The sequence below is a fragment of the Nannizzia gypsea genome, genomic scaffold (genome assembly GCF_000150975.2).
Source record: "Nannizzia gypsea CBS 118893 supercont1.2 genomic scaffold, whole genome shotgun sequence".
Taxonomy (NCBI): Eukaryota; Fungi; Ascomycota; class Eurotiomycetes; order Onygenales; family Arthrodermataceae; genus Nannizzia; species Nannizzia gypsea.
In genome coordinates, this window is record NW_003345200.1 from 2,724,986 (window position 1) to 2,737,602 (window position 12,617).

Sequence of the window (12,617 nt, forward strand, 5' to 3'; positions counted from 1 at the left end):
CTACGACATACTATTCCTCCCCTCCTGCAGGGGCCCACATACAGACGTTCCCTCCAGTCAACAATCATCAGACGATTGGAGTACATGATGAGTCGCTCATCTTTCAAATTCTCGCCTCTGTCTGAAGCAACGGAAATCCAAGATCTCGACTATGAGGTTGATTATTCCGAGCCGGAATCGCCACGAAGAAGTATAGAATCAGTAAGTACACTTATTTAACCAAGTACTTGGATAAAAATCTTCCATTCACTAACGCTCAATCATCCAGTTTGGAACTGACAGCGCTACTACTCTTTCGCTTTCCGATGAGCCCCCGACTCCTGGTCCTTACGAGGCCCGGGCCTTTGAGCTTCCATCACGAAACCTAAATAAGCCGGTACAGGGACCGTCTGGTCCTCATTTATTCAGGGGTTCTATGGATAGCACGATGCTCGAAAAGCCAGCCGTTGAGGAATGGCAGCTGTCGATGTCTCCGGTCTCCCTTGAAGATATCAAAGTCCCAATGTGGGCACCTCAGGAGCGAAGATCTTCTGAACCTGCTCAAATTCCAGAGATACCAAGGACTTCCAGTAGCATATCACACCAAAAACACCACAATCCGTCGTTTGTCCAAAATTGGACACCAACCCAAGTGGCCGAATGGATGTACGAGGTTGGCGTGGAGGACAGCTTGGTTGAGCGGTTCATTCAAAACGATATCTCCGGAGCCGTCCTTCTCGACCTACACCTGGATGACCTTAAGGAATTAGATATTCAGTCCTTCGGCAAGCGCCACTACCTTATGAACATGATCCAGACCCTACGGAATGCTTCTGACCCTAACTCCATGCCGGAACTTGCACGGGTTAACTCTTCAATGTCAAACAGCCCTCCTCTACCAAAGGTCGACTCGCCTGGATGCACAACATCTACATCGCCTGATGATGGTGCTAGACATGGCCCGCCTTCCTCGAAGAGACGTGGACGCCGCAACCGCGTTATTTCAGAGGAAGATATCATATCACCTGCTGAGTCCGTTTCCATTGTTGCTATAGAGCAGCTCCTACCTAAACCACACAAATGCTCCAAGGGAGAAAACTGCTCAAAGTACCAGAAGAGACAACGCAAGCTCGCCAGGATTGCGAAGCAGTTTCCCAACGAGTTCGCCCTCATAGATGGTGAGCTGGTAGCAACGACAAATCAGGTTGTGCCTCCAACTCCCGCCATGACCCAGATCAGCCGAAAGTCCGATGCTGCGCCCTCTCTTGTTGCCTCATCCGATGTCCTCGGACCCGGCCAGCTGCCAGACCTACATACTGAACTTCAACTCAATGCTGAAAACTTGAACGGTGTTCGACCACGAGACCCGCAGGAAAATGTTCGGCAATTCCTCACTTTCCAGCATATGCATAGTCCCGACCTTAATTCGGCTTCGACAAATCGGCCCCTGGAGATGTTTCCGCCTCTTCCTTCTCAGGAACAACCCGTCCATGTCTCCAACCAGCTTCGATCCCTACCAAAACTCACCATCCCAAATCAAACTCAATCCGTCAGCGATCCAGCATCCGCTCTGCGCACTGTTACCCCTTCTATGGGCGCTCGAGTTGTGAATTCACCCACCGCAACCCAGGAATACAACCCGTACACCTTCGACGACAACAGCACATATCGTCATGGAACCCCATTCTCAGAGATGGATGTTCCGATCACTGCTGTACCCATTGAGCCCTTGGCCAGAGAAGCGTCCCAGTCCGTTCCTCCAGGTATGAGATACGGAAATATCTCAACACGACAACACCAGGCTCCTGAACCCCCTGTTCGTTCGAGGTCCATCAGGCCTGAACGCCATCGTCGACACCCGTCTGTCAATACCATGACCCCTTTGCATGAGATCGAAAGCCTCTCGCCAATCGAGAATACAGCAGAAATGGACGCCGCCATCAAGCCACAGCCACCTGTTACCCAACGCTCTGGGTCCTCTGGGTCGTCCTCATCTTCGTCCGTACCAAAGGACCCAGATGTCACTCACAGCGGGTGGATGAAGAAGCGAAGGACCACTCGCCTTCTTCGACATGAATGGCAGGATGCGCACTTCACCCTCAAGGGAACCGTCCTTGCTATGCACAAGGACGAGTTTGATACCCACCGCCACAGCAGAGCCCTCGAATCTATTGATGTGGACGACTATGCCGTTGCTTGCTCCTCGCTCGCATCCAACTCAAAACTCACCGCAGCCTTCAAGCGCTCTGTCCTTCGTAAGGCAGCAAACCTCAACAACAACACATACAAAGGTATGGACGAAACCGCCTTTGCTTTCTCCTTGATCCCCGCCACCAAGCCAACCGAGCGCAAGTCAATCTTTACTGCCAATAGCAAAAACCACCATTTCGCAGTCAAGACTCGGGATGAGCGAATCAATTGGATGCGTGAACTCATGCTCGCCAAAGCTCTGAAAAAGGGGAAAGAGGCAGGAAACGAGATTAAGATAAACGGCAATTTCATCTGATTGTCGCCCTTTTCGCGCATTACTCTCTTTAATCTCCATCTCCTTAGTCGATTTTACACAACCTTAATGTATATACCCGTTCCATGTCCTTCGCTGCATTACGACTCCCGTTTTCTTTAATCCCGCTCGACGATGGACAAGGTTGAGCACCGCCCAGACGCATCTGGCATGCTTGTCAGGAGGCATCTCACTACGTCCTTCATTAGTACTTCCATCCCCTCCGCTCCTCTTTCACGACTACGTTTCCTTTTTCCCTATACACTGCCTGCTAGTCTGTTGATGATTTCCCTTGACTTTTGCGATATCCATTTTTATATTCCCTTTTACATACCCTACAGTACACCCTATGTCATTTTCTCTTGGTCAGTTACGTGTAATGCCTTTAAATTGATTCCCCTCCTTGTCTTTCTTCTCTTTTCCTTTTATTGTTTATTCTCGCATCCTAAGCATTGGAGCACGATACCTTTTGATATCTTACGGCCTTTTTTTTTTCAATGTCAGGATAGGTTAGGAAACTTTAACGAGTAGGATAGTATATAGGATAGCCCACGCAATACAAATAAAATTATACATGTGACCCTTCTATTATCCAACCTTCTTCTTGATTCAAAGCCCTGAGCTCAAGGTACAATTTAGGTACTTCAAGCTTTAGTATTGTTTTCGTGATTTTGGGGGGAAGTGCTGGCAGAGACATTGAAAACGTTGACCACCTAGGCTATTCATTCTCTCATCTATTGATGAATGACTATCCAGGGTCTCCGGGTTGTATCACAACATCAGTCCAGCATAATGTAAAACATTGAAATTCCTAAGATAAGGGCTGGGGTGGCTTAAGCCATCACCGGCAAGCATCTCTTTAACGGCAGAGAAATAGTGATTCGTCGACTTGACCGACATTAAATCAAGTTGATAGCATACGACACGTCTATTTTCATGGGCGTATATAACAAGCCAAATGAACGTATCTCTGTTGGACCAGACCGGCAGATTAGATATAATTAAGGCAGACGTCCGTATTCCGAACTCAAATGAAGCAAAATAACATATGGACTGATTGAGCACTTGCGTAAGCAGTCGCCATTGTGTTGTATACTTCTCCTCGTCCGTGTACTGTAAGAGACCAATGTACTGTTTCCCATGACTATTCTCCAGATTTTAGACAAGGGTGGTAGAACCAAGGTTATGAAAAACGGCATACAGAGTAGGCCTATACTTGGCTACATATTTGCTGGATACAGTAATTTCCCAGAGTCATTGGTTCACAGTGCCCACACTGTCGATATCTTGTCAACGGCAAGAATACCACATAACCTAATGGAAAAAGACTGCTACGGTTGAGGTAACGGGGTTAAAGCCTCCCTCTACAAGAGTTTTACAGCTCAAGTCGAGGTAGTGAGGTAGCAATGCTTGAGTAATGGGTGACCTTTTAGAAGCTGGTTGTTCAATATTGTCCAAACGCTCCCCTGCGCACTTAATTGCTAAGACAACGTAAAGCCTCATCCACCCTGGGCGATTTGGTTGTGGAGAATAAGAATGCAAAACATTCGGAGGTACATACACAAAAACTACAGGGCTTTAATTATTAGACCGACTGGGGTATGAACGTGGTTTAAATTGTGTCTTCGGGATGTCACAGCCAAGAAGTTTCCTTGTTGTTATTTGGTATCAATCCTTCGGAGTGGATGGAAAATAAGATGGGCTTTGCTTTCTCCGGATTCCAGCTCGAGTGCAAGTTCTCCATATCCCCCAAGTACGGAGTCGTGAGGCTATCCGTTTAGTATGGCCCACTGCCCGCATCTCCAACGGGCGGCTCCGATCAAAGTATCTCAACAGTGAATGGAGTACGTATGGCTCCGTCCATCGACATGGAGATTTATTTGATGGATGATGGATAACCTACCGCGAAAAGATAGCTGGGTACGTACTCCAGGCAGAGAAAAGACGTTGTCGCTTAGGTAAGGGATGATGGGAGGTGGCATCATGCAACACATGCACACATGTTCAACCATCCCATCGAGCCCAAGCCAGCTATTGTGCCCCCTTTTCCCCCTTGCCTGGTCGTCAACCCACATCTGCTTGGTGCAGAACGATGGGTCTCCTTAAAAGTGTGGAGCCCACAGGGCATGGCGAGTGGGTAGATAGCCACGCGGTTGCGGATAATAATACCCTACTAGAGATATAATAGTGCTATATAGCAGGTATAGCTCTGTCTCAGCCCTTTTATTTTGATGATCCCGAAAATCAAACGAGGGTATATTTTGACTGCGCCCACGCAGAATTTTAAGAATCGCGTCTCGGGAGCGACAAGCCGGTAGGAAATAAAAAACCCATGTGGTTTCTTTCATGGGCAAAAGTATCACGCCAAAAGTCACCCCCTGAGTCAGAGTCTGCAAAGATGAAAAAAGCCACGGCAGATGGCGTGATGGCGACGAAGATGACAATAATTCATTTTCCCCTTCTTACCCTCCGTCTCAGAATTAGCGGTGTGCGCGATGCCCGAAGGGAAGGGTAAAAAAGGGAGAAAGGACTCCGTGTCTGAAATCGCGCTCACGCTGCAAACGCCATGACAAGTGTCTTTGCCTCGTCGCATAGGCCTTCTTTGATGCGGGAAGATACCTAAATTGGCATCTATCGGGCGATATGGCACGCTTATCGTGAACTTGAAAAATAAAGTAAAGTCTGCCTTTGGGCTCTCTTGGTGGTGGTGGTGTTGGTGGTTGGCTGCTTCTCTGGAGGTACCTAATATTACCACGCACCTGGGAGAAAGTCGACTTCCGAGTTACGCCGGCACAAGGGGTCACGGGAACACCTTTTCAGGAAGGCGAAAAAGGAATAATGATCCCAGTATCAAGCTGAGAGAAAAGATATGATAAAATAATGCTCCCTTAGATAAAATAGTACGCTTGGCTTGCGTAAATGGCGCAACTTTACCAAAGGAGGGAAGGAAATCCCTGTTAGCTCAGCTCACTCAGCAGCCGTTTGAAGTTCTCGTCGGAGCCGATGAGCGCAAGTTTAAAGGAGATTTTGTCGCATGATTGGAGGATTTCGCTGGGTGGTAAGGAACTCGCCTCAAGGTAGGAAACTTCCTTCAAACCTGAAGCTCATCGTCATATCCTGAAGGGTGAGAGGTCCGAGACGTGAGGCAAAAAAGCAACGGGAGCCAAATTGGTAAAAATTCTAGAAGAACTGGAGCCAACCGGGCCTGTCAAGTCGGAATTCAAAGTTTGCCGTTGAGCGAATACCGCCCTTTCCCTTAGGAGGAGAATAAGCAAAGAAAAATTAAGAAACTGGAGACCTTGAACCTCGGCCCACTGGAGGAAATTCATGTGGGCAAGACGCCAAAACGCGCTGGTTGTCGAATAACTGCGCAGGGAACATTTTAAAGTCTGCCAGAGAGAATTCAAGCCGGCCGAATTATCGAAATTCCCAGCCAGGAGGTGGGCACCTCTGTGTGGAATCAGGTGGAACCAGAGAAGCTTGTTTTCCAGTTTCTTCACCTTCAAATCAATTCCTTCCTGCTTGTTTCCTTCATGTCCTCGTCCTCATTTTCCAGTCCATGGAAGGCAAGGGAAGAGGCAGGAGAAGGGCCGCGATCCGGTAACCCCTTACGGGGTACTCCGTGCAAGAAGCTATTTTATCGACCAAAGGAAAAAAAAAATAGAGCCGGCTTGCCCCTGAGCCATGGTCACCCCTTAGTGATGAATTGAAAGGTGACGCCGGGGGCAGATCAATCAGTTGATGAACATCGTTCCGTTCTCCGAACTGCCCATGCCCATGCTTGCCAGTATGCGTGGTACCAGGGAGGGCCAGCGGAAGGCGGATCCGGCATGCTGAACCTCGAGCTCAAGAGGAGCCCTGGTGGATACGAGCTTCCAGCAATCAAGGCCATGCTAGCACGGATGAGGTAGTTATGACACGCAGCGTGCATGCGCTTCCTGGCTGGCCCGCTCGTATTATTATTTTTTTTAATTTTTCTTCGTGCGTGTGTTTCTTTTTAAAAGCTGGGTAGGCTGGTTTTTAGCCCGCACAAGAGCCAAAACTGGAGGTTTTGTTAGACGCCGCGAGTTGGAAGGAAAATTCGATAAAGCAGGAAATGAGAACGTACAAAACAGTGAAGCATGCGCTTTGTACAACCTCACACCGACATAGTGGCAATGACAGGGAGTCAAGATTAGAGGCATGAAGGGAAGATTTACCGAGACAACAGGTGTTAAAAGAAAAAGAATAAAAACAATAAAATAAGATTTTAATTGGGGAGAAGCCACATCATCATCCCTTGAGATCTTGATCAATTTGATCGCCGGCCAAAAAACTGTCTTTTTTTGGCTTTTCGACAATCTGCTCGGACTTGACTGACTGACTCGAGTATCGCCCAATTCACTAGTTCTCAAAGTCGAAACGTCACTCGACACGATTTCTTCGTCTCCCGCCTCTCCTTCTCAAGCCACCAGAAGCCATCGTGAGCAAGAGAGGGGAGACCAAAAAAGGGCATCATCGATTTTGTTATTGTTTTATCAGCATCTGCCTGAAGATCCCTTAGTAAAATAACTAAGGCTGCTCTTGGTGTGGCAATAATCACATATCTTGACTGCGCGAAGAAGTATCCGTGGGTTGATATTTCCCAATCACGTGTACATTAGTTATGCATGTCGAAGGGAGACTTCGCAAAAGCCTACCGGAGCAAGGCCGAGCAGCACAAACCAAGCCTAGCAAAAGGTTTCCTTGAGTTGCTTGTGAACAAATGTGCGTCACAGCAGCTCATCCTTGGAAGGGATATTTCTTAGCAGTTTCGGTTGTCTGACCCCTCGGGCCTGTCAAAAGGGAGTTCTCGGATTCTCATTCGTTGCCGGACACCTCTTCCTCAGCCAGAAATAATCCATGGGAAAGTAAAGTCAAACTCACGTTGGGTGAATTTGAACCCTACGCTTTGATCGTCTTGTTGTAAGGGAGAATGAAGGTGAACCAAGTCTGAGAGAATTTAGGTTGGTTGGCGTTTAATATTCCCCGTCGAGAAGTGTGTTTTTTGTTTTCGGAGATTGAGCGGAGCAGAGTGATCGTTTGAAGCCTTTTTAGTCTGAAAAATTAATTCATCAACGTGACGCCCTTTGGCAGCACATCCTTTTAGCTTCTCAGCCAGCTATCGTGAAGTTGAAGTCTGTGTTCGGATTTTCCGTAGTGACTTCGGACTAGTGGTAAGCGAGTAGTCAGGCTTCTTGCCATTCCTTCCTTTTTCCCTTTGCCTTTTCCCCAGCTCTTTTGTTGTAAGCCACCTAGTTAGTGCTCGTGGCGCCACCACACGCGAATGACGACGAGAGGTTGGGACACTGAGTTCAACCAGGAGGCTTGCAACCACTCTGAGCGAGCTCTTGAAACTCCCGGCTTCCTAATCAGGGGGCGCAGGTCTGGTATTATAAACTCCCTAAGCATATGATAGTGTCGGGTAGTTATATATTTATTGTCTCTCCTAGTTTGGCAGCATTTGGTAGATCTGGTATCGGCTTTCTGGCACGGGAGGTGAGAAAGCGGAAGAACGAGTTAGAATGCCAGAATGCATGAATGCAAGATAAGCAGCAATAAAGCAGGACTTCAAGGTTGAGAATATCATGTCAAAGTAACGGAGTAACATCGGCTCGCGAGCTGCGCCATCTCATCACATCATCAGACATCGTATGTACATCGTACTTGGGTATTCGCTACCACTTGCAGGTATTTCAAAACCTGATATGATTTTTTGCAACTGGCGTGCGAAGCGTGCCAAATCGGGAAAGTTCACCGAGGTACGCGACCTAAACCAGCACTAGCGTGGTTTATGTAAGCACGCCTTCAGAACGTCAAGTCTTGGCATTTCTTTTTGCTGGTGAAATTTCGGCTTTTTTTCGTCTTACGATGTTATTATTCCATGATTTTATTATGACTTTTCGCGTTGGATGATGGTATATGGTCTAGTCATCTAATCATTTAGTTGGCGAACGTGAAAGAAACCCTGTATCTTCCAGTCAGAAGGCTGCATGCTCAAAGTGATGCTGATAATGGAGAACCGGAGAGAAGGATATGAATTTCAAGGGCGTGTTAGCGTTTCTTCCCCCCTTTAATCGACAACCCCGGAATATTGTTCATCCAACGTATATACGAGAGCGGGTGAAGGGAAGGGATGGTGGACGAATGGGCGAATCTTTTGGCTGAGAGGGTTCGGGATGATGCTACCACGATCTGAACTATCGATTTTCGCGAAGGTGAGGAGTGTAACTCAGCTACCCTCCCGTCGTTCTCGTATCTCCTTTTTCGTTTCAGGTTGAGATAGGAATAGCAAGCTGCAACCTTTCGCTCGAGCAGGATCGTTAATCTATTTTGGCTTTAGCCTACGGCAAATTTCACAGGGTACTTACTCTTACATATGGTTACTCTCTCTGCGTCCATGTGTAGGGCACGTTATTCGGTCGAGTGTTCGCTGATGATTGTGGCAGACGGAAGGATGCTTCGTATTTATTCCGTACGCCTCTTTTGATATCAAACCAGCTTGGCTGCTGAATGAGCTGGATGAACGCACGTTCCTTTAGGTTCTGCAGGCGCAGAGTCCACCGCTGCACGAACGAGAAGTCGAACTCAAGAGATGATAGCTTAAAATCATCTCCATTATTGGTCTCCATCTCCAGACCCCATCAAAATGCCCATTATTATGGCCTGCAGAAAAGATCCAAAAAGGGGCGTTGACCGTTCATCCCGCCGTGTGCAAGTACTCCGTTATGTCAGTCAGAATGTAATGTGTGTACCCTCCCTCCACCCATCCACCAGCGTCTGTTTAAGCTTAAGATGGTTTCCGCAACGTTGGGAATCAGTGGGGATGCACCTAACGTTGTTTGCTGGGTACGGAGTACAGCGAGAGATATAAAGGCAAGAGGAACATTCTGTACCTGCTGTAGAGAGGCCCATCGCTATCTATGACAACTGGATATTACTTTTGAAGATATACCAAATTATGTGCTGGTGAGGGGTGGCGGTTCTCAACCGCGCAAAATTGAATCCATGGATGCGCACTCCGTAGATGCCGACTTTACGACCCGGATGGCTCTCTCCCGCTCCTCGTTTCTGCTGAGAAACGAACTCAATTAATTCGTCTTGTGCCGTCTAACCGATAGGGAAAAAGATTGATAACGGGAAATATTTTATTGATGGCGCCATTGGCATCTGAACCATCATGCCGCTGCTAGATCAAACAGACTACCCAGCAGAAAACCGCGAAGGTCTTCGCTCAGGGCCTTAGCAGGAGGCGGTTAGTGTGATTCGATGCTCCTTCGATGAGGCTTCTATATGGCCCTCTAGCAAGGGTCCGTGGTCTTGCTCCATTGCTTTTTCCGGGTTTCCGCTTGTGGATAAGTAATGTCTGCACTGAATAGTAGCCTGCGCTGCGCTGCGCTGCACTGCTTCACCCCTCGACGCTTCACTTTATTTGTTAGCACAGTTCCAAAAATGTGCGAAGTCATATTTTATTGCTCTGGGGGAAATTCCTTTTCGGGGCTTCTTTTTTCTTTTGTTGTTTCTGTGCGAGTCTATTTCATGTCTTGCTTTCTTGCTGCTTTCTTTCATGACCCTGTTTTTGCATGTTCATTCTGGCCTGACCCTGTATGCATGGAATGGGGATGCTGCTCCGTAGTTCTCCGCAAGGGAAGCGTTATCCGAACCAAACAGCCAGGAGCGTTAACCGCGTCTCTCTCCACCTATGACTTCTAGCAACAGTTAAAACCTCCAGGAGGCGCTCGTCTTCGTCTCGAGGCAGCTCGTTGAATACTTACGGAGTAAACAACCGTGCAATTGATGAATTACTGCAACACAGCCTCTGCAGCTGTGCAGCTCTGCGGTCACCGGCCGCCCCAGGCCCCTGCCTGACCGACCTAGTCATTTGGGCTATCAGTCAACATGTTTCGTCACAGCCGCTTTCTCAATTCCAGGGGTAGACCAGAAATAGTAATCATTCCTGGCGAGTTTGCCGTTACAATGTAAGGATTGTAATAGTAATAATAGTACGGAGTAATAATAATAATAATAATAATAATAATAATAACAACACTATATTAATACTATCCAGTACTGAGTAATAGTTATTTCCCATGAAGATCACCGTTGGCTTCCCTCGCCGTCGAAGAGACAACCAACAGAGCACGTTTTCGCAACGATACGGGCGGACAACGGCCAGCGACACTTGCACGGTGTGCGGTGTACGGAGTACGGAGTACAGCCTCAGGACGCCCCAAAGTAGCAGCTCGCTGCTCCGTATATACTCCGTATATCAGTAATAGGATTCTCATGCAGGGTTCACATCCAATGCCATCATCAAATGCACGTTTCGGGGGTTTTCAAGCAGAAAACGAAACCTTGAAAAGGCCACCACTCGTTCTCAGAGCTCCGAGATTAGCGCAGTGTGAAATGAGGGTAGTATCCTCTTCTTGACACAGACAGTAAACGCATGCAACACGCATCCATTCCCCCTAGCGACGATGTCCGGGCGAAAGGGTACTCATCCGTACAAAGCCAAAAAATACAAAAAAAAAGAAGAAAAGAAAAGAAAAGGGAAAAAGGGAAAGGGAAAAAAAAATTGAAAGGGAGCTCTCAAACGCATCGACAATCGGGTATCAAAAAACGAGTCCCTTGAGCGAGTATAGTCTCTGGCAACACGTAAGGAGAACCTGACAGCATAACTCGGCCATGTGGTGACTCGTGAGGGTGTGAGCTGTTTCTGGCGGTTGCAGGCAGCAATCCCATTCGCAGATCCAAGCCAGGTCAAGGATAAGGAAGTTGCACTTGGTGTCTTTCTCCTTTCTTTTTCCTCTTCTCTTCTTCAAAAAAAGTTACCCTGCTTATCCCTCCCTTTCCCCCCTTTGTTTTTGCAGTTTCTCTCTCCTTTGGGTTACGACTGTTGTTCGCCTTATCGGACAATCCGGGCGGTACGTGACAGCACCTCCTTGTGCTCCTTGTGCTCCTTGCTCGTCGTGTCTCTCCGTGTAGCTGTCTGACGGAGGCTGCGCTGAGCGGCTATCTGGGAGCGAGGGCAAGCTGTCCCTTCCGGGTCCTGTTTCATCGTCGAATATACTGGTGAAGCTGCTGGCCCTCCTTTTATTTATATGCCTGTTGTTTATATTGCCCGTTATAAGTATATTTGATATAAAGTAGCACTCCGTATATGTGGTGATGGTGATGGTAAAATAGGAGGTCGTTCCACTTTCAAAAAAACAAGAGGTACTTCGGGTGGCACGGGTCTCACCGCTAAAGAGGAAGTACCGCCGCCGCCCACGCACCGCCGCGTTACGCCCACGCCCACGCCCACCTCGGGAATTCTTCCGCTCTGTCTTATTTTTATTTTCTTTTCCTTTCCTGTTGTTGTTATTTTTCTCTTTAACGCGCTCGACTCTTTTTTTCCTTTCTGCAACCTCAACTTCAACTCCAACCTCGTCTTCGTCTCTTTTCAGCTTCTTCAGTTTCTTCGTCTCTCTCAGCTTTAGACGTCTCTTGCTGCGTGTCTCGCCTGTCGCCGTCAAGCGTTATCAGATCGCGCAATTGTGTGGTTGTTCAGCCGCAGACCAGTCCAAGTTCCGCTTACTCCAGCCTTCGAAAACAGCAAACAAACCCCCCCTCCCCCCTCCACCTCCCGCCTAAGACCCTCGGGGACTCGCTTCATCTCCAGTCTCCAGGCCTCCGTTGGCATCGCGATCCCATCTCTGCCTTGGTAAGTCTCTTTCTTTTGTACCGTTTCCTTTTATCGACCCGCACGCAGCAGGAGAAGAGATTTGCTGCAAGCCACGTCCAACGGTTCGACGTATGTGGCGGATCCATAAGCTGCTGGCTCCCCCTGTCGTTACCAGCACCCAGCACCCAGCAACCAGATTTCCTTTCCTCTGCCCTACAACCCTATACAAACCAAAAGAGAGAAGAGAGAGAGAGCCAGATATGAAGGAGAGGCGAAGATAACAACTACAACACACTTCCTACACGTAACCACCAACCATTGTTTTTTCTACCTTTCCTTGACTCCGATTTCCTTCACCCTTTGCCACGCGCACAAAAAAGCAACACACGTCGAACCAGGGAACCTCGCTCGGAGGTACGCCCGGGTATCGTCATCTTCGCCGTCTGAACCCTC

At 48.1% G+C, this 12,617-nt stretch overlaps 3 protein-coding genes across 3 annotated transcripts; all 3 read left to right on the forward strand.

Annotated features, from left to right (window-relative positions):
- Window positions 1-84: 84 nt before the first annotated feature.
- On the forward strand, window positions 85-2,485 carry MGYG_03051 (SAM and PH domain-containing protein; the record flags this gene model as incomplete). Its single annotated transcript, XM_003175479.1, has 2 exons — window positions 85-201; window positions 269-2,485. 2 exons carry the CDS (start codon window positions 85-87, stop codon window positions 2,483-2,485), a joined length of 2,334 nt encoding a protein of 777 aa, XP_003175527.1.
- A 3,530-nt stretch (window positions 2,486-6,015) lies between these two features.
- MGYG_03052 (hypothetical protein) lies at window positions 6,016-6,393 on the forward strand (the record flags this gene model as incomplete). Its single annotated transcript, XM_003175480.1, has 2 exons — window positions 6,016-6,082; window positions 6,212-6,393. 2 exons carry the CDS (start codon window positions 6,016-6,018, stop codon window positions 6,391-6,393), a joined length of 249 nt encoding a protein of 82 aa, XP_003175528.1.
- Window positions 6,394-10,399: 4,006 nt separating this feature from the next.
- Window positions 10,400-10,905, forward strand: MGYG_03053 (hypothetical protein; the record flags this gene model as incomplete). The annotated part of the gene is made up of 3 exons (XM_003175481.1): window positions 10,400-10,479; window positions 10,597-10,705; window positions 10,780-10,905. 3 exons carry the CDS (start codon window positions 10,400-10,402, stop codon window positions 10,903-10,905), a joined length of 315 nt encoding a protein of 104 aa, XP_003175529.1.
- Window positions 10,906-12,617: the final 1,712 nt, after the last annotated feature.